The 21687-nt window shown below is 47.1% G+C and overlaps 2 protein-coding genes across 2 annotated transcripts in view; both read left to right on the forward strand.

The window, feature by feature from the left end:
• The first annotated feature begins 2120 nt into the window (after window positions 1-2120).
• On the forward strand, window positions 2121-7815 carry LOC115548463 (protein FEV). The gene is made up of 6 exons (XM_030363116.1): window positions 2121-2353; window positions 3686-3743; window positions 4006-4234; window positions 4800-4914; window positions 6308-6398; window positions 7176-7815. Exons 1-6 carry the CDS (start codon window positions 2168-2170, stop codon window positions 7475-7477), a joined length of 981 nt encoding a protein of 326 aa, XP_030218976.1. The 5' UTR covers window positions 2121-2167; the 3' UTR covers window positions 7478-7815.
• A 232-nt stretch (window positions 7816-8047) lies between these two features.
• The window catches only part of lig1 (ligase I, DNA, ATP-dependent), a 38652-nt gene continuing 25012 nt past the window's right edge, over window positions 8048-21687 (forward strand). Inside the window, exons 1-7 of the mRNA XM_030362711.1 lie at window positions 8048-8228; window positions 8672-8737; window positions 9189-9393; window positions 15811-15964; window positions 18513-18725; window positions 20425-20907; window positions 21177-21315. Coding sequence (XP_030218571.1) covers window positions 8212-8228; window positions 8672-8737; window positions 9189-9393; window positions 15811-15964; window positions 18513-18725; window positions 20425-20907; window positions 21177-21315 — 1277 coding nt within the window. The 5' untranslated portion in view covers window positions 8048-8211. The remainder of the gene's footprint in view (window positions 8229-8671; window positions 8738-9188; window positions 9394-15810; window positions 15965-18512; window positions 18726-20424; window positions 20908-21176; window positions 21316-21687) is intronic.

A 21687-nucleotide genomic window follows, 5' to 3' on the forward strand; every position in this document is an offset into this window, starting at 1 on the left:
GATAAACCACCCCTGTCTGACGGGTGCAAGGCATCAACGTCGATACTCAATGTATGTTTTCTGTGTGTGTGTGTGTGTGTGTGTGTGTGTGTGTGTGTGTGTGTGTGTGTGTGTGTGTGTGTGTGTGTGTGTGTGTGTGTGTCTACGTGATTCATGTGTCTACACGGCCCACTTTGATTCTGTATCCCACACTCGCTTCGAGTTAAAAGTTAGCGTTCGCACCTAGGCTTGCGAATGGCGTGTGAGCAGGTGCTTAAGTATTGCGCATGGGAGCAGTGTTTCATTTGCCCATGACGTGTGGGTGGGTATGTGTGCGTGTAGACGCACGTGTGTCTGCGTGAGTGCGTGCCTGTTGGGGTCCATTCCTGTATGTGTGTGTATGTGTAGGTATGTCTGTCTGTAAGTGCTGCATTTTTTTTTGCATGCAGGGTTCTGGTTTCAGGGACGACCCAAGCCCCCCCCCCCCCCCCCCCCCGCAGCCTTGCTAAAAGCACGACGCTAAACTCAATTAGCGTCATGCATAATTGATGGCCGTCTGGAAGAGTATTTGTATTTACACTGGAATTAAAAGCCTCCGGTGTCAACTATCCCAGCTAAGGGACGTATTTTAGATGCCGTGTGTCTGTGTGTGTGTGTGTGTGTGTGTGTGTGAGTGTGTGTGTGTGTGTGTGTGTGTGTGTGTGTGTGTGTGTGTGTGTGTGTGTGTGTGTGTGTGTGTGTGTGTGTGTGTGTGTGTGTGTGTGTGTGTGTGTGTGTGTGTGTGCGTCTGTGCGGAAGGGTGTTTGCTGGGTGGGCGAGGGGAGGCGGGACGCTCAGAGAGGGTTATTTCAGCTCGTCGCTGGATGCAATTTTTTATTTGATAACCGTTTGTTATCGCCGCCTGTAATATGAAGTGTAAAGGCGGTATAAAAACGACCGGGGCGGTAAGCCGGGGACTCACAAGAAGTAAATCCAGTCGGACCGACGGCAGGAATGGATGGACATTGAACGGTGATTTAATCTGCTTTGGGGTACTATATGTAGCAGAGAAGACAGGTCGTGGCAGTTCATTCTCCTCGATATATGATTCGTATAAATGACACCTGACCCAGGAGACCAGAGCGGCCAGCCCCTTTTCTCCAAAGATGAGGATCATGTGATCATTACGATGAGAAATCTACTTTTGAATCATAACGCTGTTCCCATGTTCTGCGGTTTCTAAACAGTTATTATTTATCTGAGCTACGTAGCTTTGTACTCACTCTGGTTTTTCTGTGCCGGGATTTTATTAAAATTTCCATCATTTTATAATCTATAATAAGTATCGAGAGATACGGCTAGCAGCAATGCATCATCTATTGTGAGTCTGTGAGACTTGATGAAGCCTTTTGGCCTTTTGTTGGGTTTTTATTGATGTTTGCCTTTTAGAAGATATCCTTGAAAAGGTGCAAAGAGAGAGGGGGGAGAGAGAGAGAGAGAGAGAGAGAGAGAGAGAGAGAGAGAGAGGGAGAGAGGGAGAGAGAGAGAGGGAGAGGGAGAGAGGGAGAGGGAGAGAGGGAGAGGGAGAGAGAGAGGGAGAGAGAGAGAGGGAGAGGGAGAGGGAGAGGGAGAGAGAGAGAGAGAGAGAGAGAGAGAGAGAGAGAGAGAGAGAGAGAGAGAGAGAGAGGGAGGGAGAGAGAGACTAGAAGGCTTGTCAAAATGGTTTCTCCCAAAGTGTTTAGAACAAGTTAGCATTTTTTTTTATAACATCACACAACAGACATTACATTTTTTTCATTCATTCGTGGCCTTTTGATTACACATGCCGGCTAATCGCGACATGCACATTTGTGTGTGTGTGTGTGTATGTGTGTAAGTCTGTGAGTGTGTGAGAGAGAGAGAGAGAGGGGAGGAGGCAGCATGTTTTTTTCGCGTGGTGGTTGTTTTTGAGGGAGGTGGGGGTGGGGGTGGGGGGGTCACGGAGGGGAAGGTGGAAGTGATGGGATGAGAGGCAGGGGGTGTGACTGTGTGTGTGTGTGTGACTGTGTGTGTGTGTGTGTGTGACTGTGTGTGTGTGTGTGACTGTGTGTGTGTGACTGTGAATGCGGTCACGGGGAGGGGGGGGGGGGGGGGGGGGGGTGGGGGGGTGGGGGGGTCAGTTAAGAAGTATCTATCCATCCATCTACCCCTCAACAGTCCTCAGACCTGAATGGGATCTGGCCCGGCACCACCACCTCCACCAGCTCCACCAGCTCCACCAGCTCCACCGTCACCACCACCACCACCTCCACCAGCTCCACCACCTCCACCACCTCCACCGTCACCACCATCACATTGTCATTCATCGGACGGGGACGGAGCTGCGCCTGTCATCCCAGCCTATTGTCCAATCAAGGTAACGGGCAACCCTTTCATCGTTATCTCGCTCCCCTCCTTAATGAGCTGGGCTCTGTAACTGGAAATGATTTGGATGCGGAGGGCACGCCGGCGACAGATAACCACAGAGCTCTCGTCTAATTGCGTGTGATTTCGGGAGCCATCAAAAACTTCTTCAGAAGATTCCCAGTGGCGCTGCAGAGACGGCGTGGTCGGCGGCGGCGGCGGCGGCGATAGACTGGGATGCTTCGGGGAACGCGGGGCGCAGAGTTAAAGCCTGCTCGATAGCCATCCTCAGACTAATTGTGCTGCTTTTCATTCGATAACCCCGGTGCTTTGGCTGAGGCTCTCAGTTTAAACTGTACATTATTACCCTGAGGAACGCCAGCGATAAAACGAAACAAAATGAAGCAGTACCCAGATCTTTGTCCTTGGTCGTAATTGATAGTTGGGAACCACACCACACTGTTTGTGAGTGTTTCTGCTTGTGAGTTTGGTGGAGATGGTGCAAGTGTGTTGTATTGTGTGTGTGTGTGTGTGTGTGTGTGTGTGTGTGTGTGTGTGTGTGTGTGTGTGTGTGTGTGTGTGGGTGGGTGGGTGGGTGGGTGGGTGGGTGGGTGGGTGGGTGGGTGAGTGGGTGTGGGTGTGTGTGTGTATGGTTGATGAGTACTGTTAAGACAATTGTTTTTCAGCCTAACCAGGACTAGGATGGTGAGTTGGCTTTGAGGTGAATGATCAATGTATGTTTGAGCATGTGAGAATATTAAGAATCAGGGTGTGTATGTAATTAATAGCTCGGGGTAACCCACTCCAGTGGTAGTGGTTTCAAAGTATTTATTTTCTTTCCTCAATTAATTTCTGATTATTATGATGTACGAATTGGATTAGCCAGTATGGGAATGAAAAGTTAATTAAGTTCAAGGCAAAAAGTTGCATAATCAGCTCCATCTTTATTTTGATGTTGGCACAAAAGTAAACATCGCTTTTTAAGACTTCTGATTGCTTCGGGGCGAATCTAGGATTTAAAGAGCAATCAGACTCTAAAAAAAACTGCAGGAATGGCACCAACTCTGGTGACACTCGTAACCGCGATAGCTTTTCTCTGATTGGTCGAAATTGGTGAAAGATGTAAAATGACTTTGCCCTACAACAAGCAATGTCCAAATGTCACCTACTGGTAATCATTTGGATCAAAGGGGTGAAATTGCCTGTTTTTATTAGAAGCAGCAGTGATTACATTACCTCTGTTTGACACTACCTCTGTGCTTTGATTTGAGTGTTTACTTTTTAATGGAGAGGCCATTTAATTAGTTTGCCATTATCCTCCTCTTCTTCTTCTGTGGTATTGAAGATGCAATGTGGCTGTACTTCCTCCGTGTCCCCGCTCTCCTCTCCGTACTGGAGTAGAAGTAAGTGTGCTTTCAGGTGTACATCGGTGACCGTCATTTAAATTGCTCTGTCTGTGTATCTTCATGGATTATGTGTGCGTGAAAGCTTGTGTTGAAGTTTGTGTAGGCTTAGATGTATTATTTTATTTTTCTTCTTTCTCGAAGTTGGATGCAATTTGATCGGATGAACAAACGATCAAAGCTAATTAAAGACAGGTGTGCGCATACACATTGAATCCACACACCTCAAGGTTTGCACATAACTTCCGGGTTCTCTCAGCAGTGCTGTTCCCTGATTGGGCGTACAAGCCGGCGTGGTCGCCCGGCTCCAGGCAGGTGCAGCTGTGGCACTTCCTGCTGGAGCTGCTCGGGCGGGGCTCGGGCGGGGCCATCGGATGGGGCAGTGAGTGGGGGGAGTTTGTGATCCGGGACCCCGAGACCCTGGCCCGACTGTGGGGCGAGAGGAAGGGGAAGCCCCACATGAACTACGACAAGCTGAGCCGGGCTCTGAGGTGGGGGGGCCCACGCACGCACACACACTCACACACAAATGCACGAGCACACACGCACACAAACAAACACACACACACAAATGCACAAGCACACACGCACACAAACACACACACACACACACTTGCGCGAGCACACACACTTGCAGGCGCACACACACACTCACACTCAAACTCACACACACACACACACACACACACACACACACACACACACACTCACAATTGCAGGAGCACACACACACACACACATACACACACACACACACACACACACACACACACACACACACACACACACACAACCACACACACATCACACACAATCAGACTTGCGCACACGCACACACAAACACACACAAACAAACATAGAGTTGCAATAAAATACACCCACCGATGTAGTGGATGTGTGGATGGATGTAATCCTTCCATTTAATCCCCGCAAATGCACCCGGAGCACCTTTTGTAAGCATGGTTCACACAGACATACACACACACACCCACAGACAGACAGACACACACACAAGAAGGTAACAGTATTCCTTAACCTCTGTTGGCTATATTCCAGGTACTACTACAACAAGAGAATCCTGCACAAGACCAAAGGCAAACGCTTCACCTACAAGTTTAACTTCAGCAAGCTCGTCCTGGTCAACTACCCTGGCTTCCAAACGTGCCATCAGGTCATTTCCCCGAGCGCACTTCACGTGTTTCTGTCTCCTTGTGTGTCTGGCTCTCAGGGTAGAACAATTAGGTAGAATAATGGTGATGAACGAGTTTAACGGAAAACAAGCCGCAGCCTGAAGTGTTATCCTTCACTACGGCTGTTCCCCGGTTTAAGCACTTGTACAATCATTTGATGGAAGCAGGTGCCTCTCTATTACAGATGGCAGCTCTTTCCCGTGGCAGAGAGTCAAAGTCAAAGCGAGACAGTGCAAAACAGTCTGCCGCCGTACCAAACAACACCGGGAGACACTTCTTGATCACAAGTGAAATGATTGCAGAAGTCGTCTTGAGCCTCCTCTCATTAATCGGCTCCAGGCATCCACTCAAATCTCCTTTCATTCTCCTTTGTTCTGACGAGGCAGATTTAAACAGAGGATCTCTCTCTCTCTTCCTCCCCCTCCCTCTCTATCTCTCTCTCCCACTCTCTTTCTCTCTCTCTGTCTCTCTCTCTCTCCCTCCCCCCACTCTCTCTTTCTTCCTTTCTATCTTCTCTCCCACTCACTACCTCGCTCCCCATCTCTCTCTCTATCCCCCCCCTCTCTCCCTCCCCCCCTCTCTCTACCCTCCCCCCCTCTCTCTACCCCCCCCCTCTCTCCCCCCTCCCCCCTCTCTCTCTCTCTCTCTCTCTCTCTCTCTCTCTCTCTCTCTCTCTCTCTCTCTCTCTCTCTCTCTCTCTCTCTCTCTCTCTCTCTCTCTCTGTCTGTCTGTCTTTTCTGCTTACTTAGCAGACAGTAAAAAGCCATGTGTTTGCCTACATGCATTCGCCAGCCTATACAGGGGGGGGCAGTGTATGCTTGAAATGCAACGCCAGCTCTTGCTTCCACTCCCACCCAGCCCCCCCCCCCCCCCCCCCCTCTCCCCGACACACTTTGACCAGGAAAAAGGAAAAAAAATAAAACCTTTTGAGGCTGGAAATCGTACTGCGTTTGAATTGAATTGTACCAACGGGAGACCTGGATTTTGAGTCATTCAGATGAATACTTACAACGTTAAATGAATCACAGGGCCGCTCACTACAGCCAAAAGGAAGCTCAGTCTGGAAGTACGTCATCTTTGGACAAAGATAGATCTCCCGTTTGGTAGCCGGAAATAAAGAGGCCGCTTCATACCCTCTCGATGAAATGAAGAGAATCCTATTTGGTATGTCACCCCGGATTTACACTGACCCCATCTGGGCCATCCCATAATACATTTACACCGGGGCACCAATATCGCACTAATGTATTAGTACATTTCAATGTTCTTCTTCTCTCTGCTATATTCCATATCCACGCGCCCCGGGTCTGAACCCGTCTCCTCCTCCTCCCCCTCCTCCTCCTCTTCCTCCCCCTCCTCCTCCTCTGCCCCCAGCTTCTCCCCAGGGTGCCACTCTCCTTCTCCCCCTTCTCCTCGGAGACCGGCTCCCTTCTGTGCGGAGGAGTGGACCTGCCTCTGGACCGAGGTACGCCTACCGCGGTCGTCGTTGTACTTCCCCGTGACAGGCAAAACCAACCACGCTGGAAACCCATCAGCCACAACAGCAACACGAACATGTGTGCCGAGAATCCATTGTTCAAAATCGAGTGAAGTGCACGTCGATATAGTTATGGTCTTATTATTGCCGTGTTTGTGTTAATGTTAATGTGCCGTTTTCAGATTCGTATTCACAGCGTCTTGTTGCACGTTTGGGTGTGCCAGAGATTTGAATAGGTCATCAAGATATCCCACGCTCCCTGTAAAGGCCACAGACTACACACACACTTTGAGACTCACCAAAGTTTTGGAAGAGGGGAAATTAAGACTTTTCCCTCACCAATTAGCAAGATATGAAAATCTGTCAGTTTAGGCAGTGGTTGATGAAATAACCTGGAAACTTTGTCTCAGCTGGACATTAACCCTGAATCCCTGAGTCATTTTATCCAGAAGGTTATCTTACCTTCTATATTGTTCCTGCCTAATACTTCCCCACCTATAAACATCCCCTTGGGCTACATTTGGCCTGATTTCCTTTCATGGAGAAAGTTTTAGTTTTTGGTGTCCTACTTTTAATCTAACGCTTTTAATCGGATATTCTATGACCGGTGCTTAATGTCAAGCATATGCACACAGTGTTGCAGCGGCCTATATAGGTCGACTCCTCCGAATCTCTGTCAGCTGTTATATCAAGCATCTAACAAATAAGTTATATTGCACCTGCATATGTGCTCTGTGTCACATCTTCCGTGTCTTTGTTTAACAGGCCTTCAGCCAATGGCACACCCCTTCTTCCACCCTTACTGCCTGCCTAAGCCAATCCCGTTTGCCCGTGCCCTCCAAGGCCACGCCTCCCCGCAGTCGGCCCCGCCTCTCCCGTGTGCCCACCTCGTGAGAGATCTACGTCTGCCCCTGGGCGCCGCGGCAACGGTTCGCGACGACTTTCTGTCGCCGGGCGGCGGCTGGCCTGCCAAGAGCCTCCCGGGATGGGATCCGAGGAGCTTCGCCAGCGGAGGGAGGGAGAGTGAGGCTCGGAACAAGTGCTTAGGGAGGAGAGCCGAGAAATGATTAAAACCAGGAGATTATTCATATTATTATGAGGGGATGATTGTGAGATAATGGGACGGCGATTCCAAACGACTCCATTAACAGTGGCCTCCTCTTTAAGATATGAAGCGTCCACTTTTATATTCTTCTTAGGATGTTTGTACAGTGTTATTTTCTCCCCTATAAATAATATTAACATAACATTGTATTTGTCATTTAAGAGTTGTATAGGAATGTTGAGGAGAACGTTTATCTTTATAGACCATAGCTTTTTCATTATGTAACAGGGAATTGCACTTGTAAACAATTAACAACATGCACTTGGGTTTGGGTAAATAAAGCTGTTCTCTCAACTTGAATTATTCAGCTGTTTGTCTTGTCTTCTCTCTCCAAGGTTCCAAGGTTCCAAGGTTTATGGAGATAAAAACGTATCAATATATTATGCATTCACAAATACACGATCAAACATTTATGGGAATGGGGACACAAATATCTCTCAGCATCAGGACCAACTCGTTTTTCATCAGTCATTACCACCCCCACACAGCAGGCGGCAGTAGTGCCGGTCCTTCATCATATTTATCACACCGGCTAGGTTTTTCCCGGGAGAAAACAAGTCGTACTTTTGGCGCGGAATATATTATCTTTCTTCCTATTAACTCAGAGCCACCGGAATAATTCACTTGCTGTCTATGGGACCTTGAATTTAACTATTCTAAATCGAATCTTATAGCCACTAATAGCTCAAAGGCAACATGCAGCGAAGCATCGCGTGAGTATATTAGTCATAGCATATTGTAAGATGTAGCCAGTAAGGAACTAGCACTAGCCAAAGCTGAATCTGCATACGTGTATTGTTCGGTTTGGTAAAGAGGCTTGCTAATGTAAGATAACATATTAGCTATTATAATGCATGACCTGACCAGGGACTGCAGATGTAAACTAGCCTTCACAGCCATCTGTGACGCACACGGAAAAGTTTAGAATATGTAAAGTCAGCCCCTGTAGAAAACAACTACAATTTTAACTCACGGTTATGTTAGAATTTGAGAAATGGAGGTCTAAGGGTACACTCCTTCAGAAACACTTTATCGTAATTTCTCTTAGAAGTTGTCTCAAGTTTGGCTTATACATGTCCACCATCATGGCCTGATGATCACATACTCTTATTGTGCTTTTGTTTGGTGGCTCGTCTCCTTCCATCCTCCACGCCAGTTCCTTCTTCCAACCCAAGGGCAAGGAGAAGGATATTAAGAAGAAGCGTGAAGAACCTGTTAAAGAGTAAGTCATGAATGTTCCTCACTGGTCGTTGGCCTGAGTTGAAAGTAAACAGAGTTGTCGAACGAGTTCTCTTTGTTGATGTCTTGTTGTAAGGAGTACAACAGTATATGAAGTTTTGTCTTGTGACAACTCCGTTAGCGATGCATGACGATTTGGAAACGGTACTGACATTTCTAAGTTAATAATAGAGGATCCCAAAAAACAGGAACCCAAGACAAAAATATATTTTTTAAAGAATAATAAAAGATCCCACATTCCAAATTTTACAAAATATTATACATTATGACAATGTAACAATTGCTGATATTTTAGGATTTAATAATAAAGTCCAACACATTTTTTTCTACAGATCTGTGCACATTTGGTCATATAGTCACCCATAGCAACACGTTCTTCAGACATGTTTCTGCTCTTGTTTGAGTTTTAAACGGTTCTTTTGTTCCGACCCCAGGACGGTCAAAAGCCCTCTCAAGGCACAGAATGGGGTCAAGGAAACCGATTCCCCGGTCAAGAAGGTTGTCAAGCGCAGCCGTCAACTCATGGACAGTGATGACGATGACACGCCCGTAGTGAAAGAGCAGGCACCACCCAAGGAGAAGGCCCTGCCCAAGGAGAAAGCCCCGCCCAAAGACAAAGCCCCACCCAAAGAGGAGAAGGTAAGGACGCATGGCATTGCTGATTTAAGGCTCTGTTAGAACATACAGTGTAGTCGTCCACAATGCACTCTTTCTTTCATAGTTCAAACTTGATATTCCTCTTTGTGTTTTAATTTTCAAATGCATTCCAATAGAAGGGGTTTCATCACTGGGCCCTAGGCTCGATCAACGTTTTGTTACAGGTGATAGGGACTTACATCAACATCTTTGAGAATGTAACTTAAAGGTGACATGTGTGACCTCCCAGGTGTGAGTGTGGTTAGCCGTTACAAGCCGTTTTTAAAATCTAACTCTTCTGACATCACAAGCGTGTCCACCTAGATGTATGCTGGATAGATCAGTCTACCAGCCTACCCAGTGGACTGGAGCAAACGTTGCTCATCTATCCGTCATACATCTAGGTTGACACGCCCACCTATGATGTCAGAAGAGGCGGATTTTCAAAACGGCTTGTAACTGCTAATCACACTCACACCTGGTGGTATAATATGTCACCTTTTTAAAGACAAATATGCACAGGATTCATTGAATATGAAGTGTATACATGAAGGGGCATAACATATTCCGCGATGTCTCTTGCTGGTAAGTGAATGCCAGGCACGCACGTCACAGTAGATGAGCTTTCACTGCGTGGAAAGAGGTTTATCCAGACAGGTTTTATCCAGTATACTCCCAGATAGTCCACCGATAAACCTATTCAATTCAATTCAATTTTTATTTGTATAGCCCTTAATCACCATTACAGTCTCAAAGGGCTTAACAGGCCAAATATTTATGACACCCCCCTTTACCCATGCCCCCACACGGGCAACAAAAAACTCCCTTGAAATCAGCAAGGAAGAAATCTTGAGAAGAAACGCAGTGTAGGGGATCCCTTCTTCCAGGGATGGTCAGGAGTGCAACGGGTGCCACAATTGACATACAGGTAAATACATGCACATCATATTCAAATGGTGATGGGGTTCTGGCCGGTCATCCATGAGGAGAGTCCAGGCATCCAGTCCAGTACCCGAAACACACTAGAACAGACAGAATAGTGAATTAGAACGGAAAAGTACAATTCGAACGGAAAAGTACATTCTTAGGTGTAAATTCTGTCAGACTTTGTACAATAACAATGTAACATGAATAACATTGTATTTTTAACCCGGACCTATGTGTCCGGGGACTTTGTCCACGGTTGAAGCTTTAGTTATGGTTCTACTTCGACGCAACTCAGGGGTGTTTACGGACCCCTTACGTCCTTGCGCCCGCCGTGAGGACCGGACGAGCGCCTCCCAAAAATTGTAACCTTGCGTCGAGGCGAGGGCTGTGATTGGTCCGCTCACTAAAGCCTGACGCAGAACCCAAAGAGGTTCACGACTGCGTCCAAGCCTCTGCGTGGTCAGCGCATTGCGTCGACGTGGAACCATGACTGAGCCCTAACTCGGACTGGAATACCCCCGTGGCATTTTTCCACCGGCACTTCTGTCCAATCAGGGACACTGATACGCGTGGCATATACCGGTTTAAACGTGTCGAGCCGTGATCCGAGTTGGGTCGTCTCTGAGGTCGGGCCAAAGCGAGCCCACCCCCACAAAGCGGGCAGCCTTGTTGCTGTTCGGAGCGAGAAGACGCCTCTCAAATTGTGGGAATAAAGAGCCATAAAGTACAACAAGCAGTGCATTCTGCGGACATATCGCCACTCACGCAGAGAACGAAACGAGTTCCCAACTGCTTAATTTGTTATGATTCGTTAATTCCTATAATCATACGGTCTAATTAAAAATGGTTTATGAAGCGCACCGCGTGATTTCAGTCTGACTGCATTCGCCACTGTATATGTACCAGGTTTTGAGCCCACGCCTGCTGTCTGCGTGCAAGGGAACATTTGCATTTCACACCTTGGGCCTCAAGTTACCATGGTGAATAATCCCCTGGGGGTGTTTGCAAGGTAACAATTGTATTTTCCCCCTTCTCATAGGTTTTTTTTCTATTGGTCGAAAGACGTGCCTTGATTTGTTGGCCCAATGTCTTGTTGCCCCTGATTTATTATTAATTACATATAATCACTCATATAAATATATTGCCTTTATCTGGGTTGTTTTGTGTTCAGAATCGGAATCCCCTTTATTCACAGAGGTACAAAACATGCACTAGGCGATTGACTTGCTGCACTTCATGCAGCTCAGCTCAGTACACTAAAGTAACACAATACAGGATATGTACAATAAGGTGGGCCAAACAGTGGATGCAAGAGGTTCGAGTTGAGTGCAGGGTGTCCGTGCATCCTTAAAAAGTCTTAAAAAGTCTTAAATTCATGTTTCTAAATTGAAGGCCTTAAAAAGTCTTACATTCGTTACAAATGTCATATGCTGGTCTTAAATACTGTAACGCAAGGTCTTAAATTGGTCGGGGCAGGACTGTTTTTTATTAATTTTTCTCGTGGGACTTTTCAGGAAGGACATGTAGAGAGGCTTCTTCTTTCTTGCTAGCTGCATATATAAACGATTATCTGCGTGCTTGCTAGCTAGTCTGCGACAATGGGGTGGTGCAAATTCAAGGACAGTTGGCTGGAAGACGTCCGTTTCCGAAGTTGCCTCGCGTCTGTTGCCAACCCCCACCATCGCGTGTTTTAGGTCTTAAATTTCATTCAATATGGTAATACAAAGGTCTTAAAAAGTTTGTTTGTTTATGAATATTAATATTCGAATATATTCTAATATTTATTGATAATATTTTGACCATTAAACGCCTTCAGTAAGACCTGGATTGGGGATTCGCGAGGTTTGTTTACCGTGTTGCTATGGTTACCGGTCTTGCGTGTTCCAACGGTTTATTAGGTTTCTAATAAATCGCCGTCTAATCAATACTTCATTCACTGCCTCTTCCATGGTCATTACAATATTATGAATAGACTGCGTCGGGTTCTCCGACGTCTCTCCCTCTTGGCCTGCCCATAACAGGTATGAATATTAAGGGCTGCCTAATATTCGTTCAAATTTTGATTTATTTTTTGATATTCTAATTATATTCGAATAAAGAAGTTTGTAGTCAAAGCCCTAGTGGCCTTTCATCCAAGATAGCGTCCTCCTCTTCAGACATCATATCCAGGGTTGTGTTCTTCTAAATGGAAGAGGAACACTAGTTCTGGCCATGGGCAGCGGCCATTCACGGGGACAACTGAAACGATACGACTGAAAACATAGAATTGGGAAAAAGCCTGAGGACGACGGGAATATTATGTTTGGGTTACATACTCTTCTCTTCCTTTTACTCGTCTGACCCTGCCCTCCTATTTTCCAGATGATCTCTTGGCTCATCCTGTAAATCCTCTGAACAGTCTCGTATTAGCTCTCGCAGGATGCTAGAGAGAGGGAGAGAGCATCTTTCTTTTTATTCAATGAAGCCTTTGCAGCAGAACAGTAAATTGACTTACCTTTCACATCATCAGAATCCAAGTATTGAAAAGCCATGGAAAAATTGTTGTTGAGATGTGTCGTTACCTCCTGGCTGTGTGGGCAAGACACTTGATTCAAAGTTGATTCACTCTTATGTAACATTCTTGTGGATATTCCAAAAGAAATGCTCTCGTCTTCGGATTAGCGTTATTAGAGTTATTTCCTGCCTGTTTACATTCATTCACGAGCAGACTCCACATGCGCTGCCTTGAGCCCTTTGATGTCTGACTCCATCTTGTCCGACCTCAGAATTACATCCTCCATGAAGGTTCCCTGCTGTTCCGAATCGTTAAAAAGTGCATCTTCCATGTTGGGATTCGGGCGGTGGAATAACCGGATGTTTCCGGGGCCCAGTGGTAGCCCCACTGCTCCGCTGTCGGTTTGAAAACGTCTTTTCTTTTTAAAAAGCCATCTTCTACATGCCCACTTTCAACAGGATGCGATGTACAGCTTCTGGTGTCTTCTGTAAACCTCTGTAATCCTTCTGTCACCTGCTTCTACTCCCCCCCACCCCCTTCCACAAAGTGTTGGTTACTTGCTATTGGTTACTTTATTTTTATCGGTTCAAACCTACTTCCCCGACTGGTACTGCGTTTGAAAGGTTAAGGCATCAGCTATGACTGGGGTCATGCAGATTCCTGCAATCCTCGGTTGGGTAGGAAGGGCCATGTCACAAAACCATACACTTTTTAAATTTTTGTCGACCTAATGTAAATCACCTCTCAATTCACATTTCTTACGATGTAGTTTATATTTCCGTGGAGCACTTTGAGCGGCTGTTGTCACTCATCTCCCCTGAGATGAAGAAACATCTGAACATCCCGCCTGCCATGTTTTTCTACGTCATTTTAACCGTTACGGCAGCAGGCTCGTGTGGTTTTCTAAGGCCAACCTTTTTTATTGCAAATGCGACGTAAGCCATATTTCTTTGTTTTATGGGTCAAAAATAGAATTTGAAAAGGTAATTTGCGTGAATGTAACATTCTGCACGTGACACACCAAGTCAATAATGTTTTCATGAAATTCCTTCCATCCAATAACCATTTAGGCCAGCCTTGACAGTAGTTCAATCACTTCATCTGTCATCATGTTAATTGTCACAGGACATCTACCACACATAGGAAACACGCGTGTTAGCTTTCCATTCTGTTCCATTCAGGTGAACCTGTCAGGTGCGACCTTTTACTGAACAGTTCCCTATGATCATTTATCAAGAATGAGTGTGCAGTCAACAAAAGTCCAACCTATTAATCCAGAGTTTACTAGGCTGATATTTCTCCAGCTAGCCAGGTGTGGCCGGCGCGATGCGGCGCCCAGAGCAAATCACGTTTAGAACAGCACAGATCCCCGTTTACAAATCACTTTTACGAACACAGTCAAATTATGTTATTAGGCTGTGATGTCCTGCTCGCGCAGCCCAGAATTACCATAAACAGTTTTATGTTTGGCCTTTTTTTATGACTTGTTCACAAAAAAATCACTCCCTCTAGAACATTACTCGGGCTTAAAAAGTTGAGGTCTGACAAGGCCAAAGCACGATAGAAAGTCCGCCCCTCGAAATCAACCGTGTACAGGAAAAGAAAAACATTTTCTCCTCATTAAATCCTATAGCCTGCGATGGCTTGTTTGGGCAAGAACTGGAGTCTTTCTAGTTTTCACAGTTCTTTATTTAAGAAAACTGCTTTGGAAAAAAGCTCTAAATAAATGATTAATGGAATAAAAAATAAAATATATAAAAAATTCCACCCCGATATATATGCAACATAGGAGGATAGACACGTTTCAACCGGTTTATTATGCACTCTCAAATATATAGGTCTTTGCTTTTTCGCAGCAATGAATTTATTCAGTCTCTTTGCTGTTGTATTTCAACAGACTGTCGCAACTTTTGCATCGTACAAGACCCCACTGTTCATTATTCTCATTATGCACGTTGCGAAAGTGTTGAAAAGAAAAAGAGAAAATCTGGAAAGTTTCCACGCCTCACACTTTCCCGTGTCTCTTCCGACTAATCGCCTGAGGCCAGCCGCTATTTCACCTCCTCGGTATCATCCGTCCTCACGTGAGTCTCTCTAATCCAAAACTGATGGAAGAAGAACAGAAGAACCATCTCACGGGTGTGTGTGTGGGGGGGGGGGGGGCAGTTGGGGAAATGGAGGTGTGGGGTTGAAGGCGGGTGCGGCTGCCTGCAAAACATCTGACTGAGAAACGACCCAAGCTGCTTATAATGAGATCGCTATGAAACAGTTTGACCGTTGGCCCTTCCTGTCAGCTTTGGTCAGAGATCTTAGGCTCTCATAACCCTGTGTACCCTTTTTTTTTATTATTATTTTTTTATAAAAAAATAAAGAGGAGAAAACAGTGTTGATGTCTAGACGGGCAACCCCGGCTCTGCCACCCTCTGTTTACGCGACGAGGCCCGCTGTGCTGAGGCTAGAGGTGAGAGAGAGAGAGCGAGAGAGAGAGACAGAGGTGTCTGGGCTGTGGGTTTGTTCATCCGATTGCTTCATTCTTTACTTTCTGCCCTCTCGAGGTGAGCAATTCATTACGACGATGCCGCTGAATCGCATGAAGAAAAACAAGCGGCAGAAGCTGCACTGTGCATTAACAACCAAGCGCTGCTCCCTAATTGCCAGGGAGACATTTGTCAGTGTTTTCTTCTTCCTGTGACGGGCTACTCTTGTTTGTTTTGGATAGCGTCGCGCACACTTTCCAAAGAGTTTTTAGGAGTTGAAACCATGCATACACTTGATATAATATAAACCGTTGACTGTCCCAGTGGACGTTAACAATGTACTACCCCCTTCACTGCGCTCCACGGAGGAGTTTTATTTCATGAATAAAGGAAACTCTTTTGGCACTAATCCCATTTATAGCCTTCTCCCTAAAGCAGCCGTGATGTACTTTATGATTTGAGGGATGCATTGGTGGGTGGACTCCTTAACTCAGAACTCTTTCCCTTCCCCCCCCCGTCTAGGAGGAGGCTTTCAAGGCAGTGTCCACCCCGCTCTCTCCATCTCCGGCCCCCGCCACGCCCTCCACTCCCGTCACCCCGGCAACCCCCGCCTCCTCGGGTACCCCGGGTACCCCCACCTCCATCTCCCCCTCTGGGATCCCCAAGCGCAAAACCGGTGGGTGACCCTTGTGACGCGCTGCGAGGGCTCTGTCGCACTGTTCTAAGTTCCTTCACGTCTCTCTGTCTGTGTCTTGTCTGTCTGTCTTTTTCTGTCCGTCTGCTTCTGTCCGTCTGCTTCTGTCCGTCTGCTTCTGTCTTTCTGTCTTTCTTTTTCTGTCTGTCTGTCTTTCTTTTTCTGTCTGTCTGTCTGTCTGTCTTTCTTTGTCTGTCTGACTGTCTGTCTGTCTGTCTGTCTCTCTGTCTTTCTTTTTCTGTTTGTCTGTCTGTCTGTGTCTGTCTGTCTGTCTGTCTGTCTGTCTGTCTGTCTGTCTGTCTGTCTGTCTGTCTGTCTGCCTGCCTGCCTGTCTGCCTGTCTGCCTGTCTTTCTTTGTCTGTCTGTCTGTCTGTCTCTCTGTCTTTCTTTCTGTCCCTCTGTCTTTCTTTTTCTATCTTTGTCTGTCTTGACTGTCTCCTTCTGTCTTTCTTTCTTTCTGTCCGTCTCTCTATCGTGGTACCTCTCCCCTCTCTAGATCCAAACGTTGCCTGTTAATAAATCCACCTCTGGAGCGTTCAACAGTGTGCAGGCCCTCCTTTCTCCTTCTATTCAATACTATTGTCTAGCACCTGTGGATTTACCTTTGGATGTGCGCACCCCACCTCCTCTCTACGCATACTGGATATATATTTTTGTAATTACCGTCCAGTGGCCCCCCGCGTTGAACCGGTGAACCGGACGGCACCGGATCCATTCGTTATTCACAGCCTCCGCTGTGCCGCTGGGCCTAGCGTCCGGCCCCATGGCGGGTCTGCTTGGTTCCTCTTCATTTTTTTTATGCACACATTTTATTTACCTGGTTTGAGGAAATGCGTCTAATCTAGTCACACTCCCCCCCCCCCCCCCGCCGACTCTGCGGGGGGCGCGGGAATGCCAGACCTCCGTTTACTATAATGTTGCCGCGCGCAACACGGGTATCGCTTAATAACACTGCGCTGCGCGTTGCCCCACTAAGACAAGGCGCTAAATTGAATTTAACTCGAATTAGGCGTCCACTTCGCGTCGTTGGAGATGTGTGGGGATATTGTTTTACCAGATTAAATGGCATCGCCGGGGCTTGTGATTGATCGGAGGAAATTTTCCTCTACCCCCTCATTTCATAATGTTTCACCGAGTGTCGCTGCGTGAACTTAATGACTCCAGGACGCAGTCAGCAGGGAATGCTGCCTTTCATATCAACATGTATTTATACCGGCCCGGGTAACAACAACAACAACAGCACCACGGTGTCACAGGGAGGAACCCACGAACCGCGTTGCACTAAATCGTGATGAATAGCCTTCCACAACGTTGGCGTGTGGACGTGAGATACGGTTTAGTTCCATGGGATGAGCCTAATCTCTATTGTTCTAATTAACCTATCTGTTTACTTAAATCCTTCACTTGTGTGTACGTGTGTGCGCCTGTATGCGTGCGTGTGTAGGCGTCTGCGTGCGCGTGCACGTGTGCCACTACACACATCGGAAAGGAGTGCAAAGCTGCTGCTGTGCACCAGCGACGCGCACAATAACGATGGACATTACATCAGCACCTTTGGGCTGCTTTGTAGTGGAGCGTTTTCCTGGATAGGAGTGTATTCATTAGCAAAGTAGCTCCTGGTTACGCAGTTCTCTCTGTCTCTCTGTCTGTCTCTCCCTCTTGTCTCTCTCCCCCTCCCCTTTCTCTTGCCCTACTTGTGCAATGAGAGAGGAGTCGTGCCTATTTTTAATTACAGCACTCCCCGCTATATGGGACCGATACGTTTCCACACACACACACACACACACACACACACACACACACACACACACACACACACACACACACACACACACACACACACACACACACACACACACACACACACACACACACACACACACACTTCTTTTGCGTCGTAATCCCTTAATTTGTTCAGTTGTACAGCAGCCATTGGATTCAATAATTATGAGGAGCCGGGAATTAGGCGTGTCCCCGCCTGTCGGACCGTGCGAGGTAAGTACCAGTGTAGATTGCGTCACTAGGGCCGTCCTCAACACGTATTACCGAGCGCTGCAGATTCCTCCCAGTTCCCTGACCATTAACCAAATTGCAACCCAATCGGTGCATACCCCTGTCCCTGCTCTTCTGTCATCTGAACGGCGCCGCCGGTTACAGTTGATGTTCTTTGAGTGTCATTTATTAGAAGTGACACTCTGTCGGCTGCTATCGGGGAGATGAGTCGACTGCGCTCGAGTCCCTATCAGCTCGTTGAGATCCAAGGCCGCTCCCGGCTCATTTCTGACCAATCACGGCATCCCTTATCTGATTGGTTCGGGGAAGTCGGCTTGCCTGCCAAGCACAGGGGTGTGCACCTGTGTGCACACGTGTGACTGTTTTTTTGTCAGCCAGCCTCAAAATCAGGCTCTGTTCTAATTGCAAATCTCAAATCGTACTTACAGCACCTTTTTAATTAATGTCCGCTATTAATTAACGTGTGTGTGTGTGTGTGTGTGTGTGTGTGTGTGTGTGTGTGTGTGTGTGTGTCTAGCGAGGAAGATGTTCCCGAAGCGGAAGCTGAACGAGAGCAGCAGCCCTCTGGGGGGCCGCGACGCGGCGGCGGCGGCGGCGGCGGCGGCGGCGGCGGCGGCGGCGGTGGTGGTACCGGGAGCCCCGGAGGAGCAGAAGGAGCGCAGCAGCGAGGGGGCCCTCAGCCAGCCCAGCAAGAGGCCCCGGGTGGAGAGCCCCTCCTCGGGCACCGGCGGTACGTGACCAGTAGGGCCGAACGATTCGGGGAAATGAGTGGATCGGATTATTGATCGGTTTGATATGTGTTTTTTTTTTTTCTTATTTATTAAATTCCTTATGTTTTGTATTATTCAGTAAAAAAGCAATAAAATATTCTATAGTATGACACATAGTAAGTGCGTTTCCATCTCAAATGTGATGCGAGTCTTTAGAAAGTTTGCAAAAAAGTAATTCGAATTAGGTGCGTTTCCATCAAGTGGTTGGAGCGGAATAGGGTGATGACGATACACGTTGATGTCGGCAGGGTTGCTATGGCCGGTCATTATGCGGAAATCGGAAAGACTGTCAGTCCTGTGTGATCAAAGTTCGCTGCGTCACAGCTGTTTCGAAAAGTGTCTTTCCATCTCCCATTTTGCGAATTTACTCTGTTTCGCATTTCTCAAAAACCACCTCAAGCAAGCGGATAAACTTTTTTGCGAATTAGAGGATTTTGATGCGAATTTTGGTGTTTCCATCACCGTTTACTGATTCGATACTTCAAAGTTTGCATTAAATCAGGGGGATGGAAACGCACCTAGTATAACACAACTTTTGAAGCGGTCAACATCTAAACGGCTTTCCTTTAGGCCAGGCCGATGTGGTGAGATGAATTGATATCATCACATCTTTATTTAACTATTGAATTGTGAAAGAAAAATGTCTATAAATTGTACTGATCTCCAGTCAGTGACGGTAACAAATCCCCCCCAAAAATATATATATATCGAGTAATATAGTTTTTATTTATTTTTTAACGCAACCTTTGTGATTTGCCTATTTTGTTATATATTGTCCATATTGGGGCCAGATCGGATAGTATAGATGTCGGATATTGTTTAATTCTTATTTTTATCTTGACGTTCGTATTCGTTCCGAGCCGGGACTCTCCTCCAACGGTTGTTTTTGTGGAATCACGGCAATCTATATTGAAAATAAATCAAAAAAATAGGCTGATTTATGGACATAACAAATGCACCCTCGTTATTTTATTAAAATACTTTGTGTTTTCGCAAATGCTAACGTGAATGTAAATGTATGCAAATTTCCGAATTTAATTAAGTCAAATTAACAAATTACCATAAACATACATACATATATTGCATGATGACATGCTGCTTAATTAACTCAAGCTCTTTCCCCCCCCCATCCCCACGTTGTATTTTTTTAGTAAGCCCCATTTATTATTTCTGGACAGGACTAAATTCTCTCCTCCTGGTGTGTGTGTGTGTGTGTGTGTGTGTGTGTGTGTGTGTGTGTGTGTGTGTGTGTTTTATGTCCATACTTCGTTGACCAAGCTGTAAAAGCCCAAATTCTCAGCGCCTGCACTTTTATTTGTTTCGCCTCCCCTCCTCCCCGCAACTGCCCACCCGGCCCTCTTGATCCGCAGCGGCCCCTGCTTGCCCCCCCCCCCCCCCCCCTTAGAAAACGACAAGACGCATTTAACGAGTGAAGGCCCAGCGGTTATCCGGCAAAGCGATCTTTATACAACATCCCCTCGCTTTCACTGTCCGCCTCAAACGGGTGCAGAGAAAGGCAGAGCCCCTCAATGCTGCCCTTTTTGTGAGGCTCCTGGCATTTATCGTCCTCGTGCTTTTTCTTCTCTTTTTTACAATGTCTCCCCCCCCCCACCCCCACCCCCACCCCCCCCCCCCCCCCCCTATCCTGTCGCCGAGCAGGAAAAGGTGATGAGGCGATGGAGGTAGAGGCCGCCGAGGAAGAAAAGACGGAGGAGGAGGAGGAGGAGGCAGCGACTGAGACGGATGTGCCAGCAGCGCGGGACGGCACGGGAGAAAAGGGTGAGCTGGCGGCTGAAAGGAGGAAAGGAGCGGAGGTGAAGAAGGAGGAGAGCGAGCAGCGACAGGAGGATGAAGAGGAGGAGGAGGAGGAGGAGAAGAAAAAGGCAAAGGGAGCGAAGGATGAAAAGAGGGCCGGAGAGGAGAAAGGGCCCGCCGACACCAGGCAGCAGAAGAAGACGAAGACTAAGAAGACGACAACGCAGAAGAAGAGCGAGGAAGAGGAGGAGGAGGAGGAAGAGCGACTGGCTGAAAAGGACAGCGCCAAGAGCCCACGGACTCAAGCCGCCAAGGAGCGTAAGGAGGCGAAAGAACAGGGAGGAGATAAGGACTTGGCCAAGAAAGCCGCCATCAGCAGTTTCTTTGGTGAGCCAGCGGAATTAGCATTTTCCTGCACGGGTGCACACATCTGGACACACTGCATGTGTGTGTGAGTCTGTGTTTGTTTGTGTGGACAAACAGTTGTGTGTGTGTGTGTGTGAGTCCGTTTTACGCGTGCGTGTCCGTGTCCAGAATCAGGCTACACTTTAGAACAGATGGCGCTCACACACTTACACACACCGACACGCACCAGCAACACAACAACATTTTTGGTATTCTGTTTATTTTTCTTTCCGTTGGATGTTTCCCCGCAGCACCCAGGAAAGCGGCGGTCAAGGTGGAGAAGCTGGAGAAGGTGGAGGAGACGAATGAGGGAGAAAAGGGGGAGGTGGCGGATGTGAAGAAGAAAGAGCCAGAGAAGGCCGCAGTGGACGATGTCAAAGATAAGAAAGGGTAAAGCGCGCGCCTTTTTTAGTCCGTCTGATCCCTGACACCAAACCATGTCTGGTTTCCACTCAGTCGCTCCGTCCGTCCGTCCGTCTGTCTGTCTCTCTATACTCATGATATTTTGCACAGGTGCGCAGGCCAGGAAGGGCACGCACCATATGTTTCATCAATCATTCAAATTGTAACGATATAGTGTTGGGTTGATCAGGTGCATGTAGATGGAGAGTAATGAAGCAGATAAACACGTCAAAATAGTCTTTGTGAAAGCGACTGTAATGTTGTGGCGCCGTAACAGAACCTCGTGGACGGATCCTCGGAAGGATTTTCCATGTTCACAACATTCACCATAATTGTAATTTAATATTCACACCTTTGCAA

The sequence above is a fragment of the Gadus morhua genome, chromosome 8 (genome assembly GCF_902167405.1).
Source record: "Gadus morhua chromosome 8, gadMor3.0, whole genome shotgun sequence".
NCBI classification, from domain to species: domain Eukaryota; kingdom Metazoa; phylum Chordata; class Actinopteri; order Gadiformes; family Gadidae; genus Gadus; species Gadus morhua.

Coding starts and splice junctions, on each gene's coding strand:
- LOC115548463 (XM_030363116.1), top strand. CDS start 2,168: ATGGGATCTGGCCCGGCACCACCACCTCCACCAGCTCCACCAGCTCCA. Junction 2,354..3,685: donor CAGCCTATTGTCCAATCAAG/GTAACGGGCAAC, acceptor GTGGTATTGAAG/ATGCAATGTGGCTGTACTTC. Junction 4,235..4,799: donor AAGCTGAGCCGGGCTCTGAG/GTGGGGGGGCCC, acceptor GCTATATTCCAG/GTACTACTACAACAAGAGAA.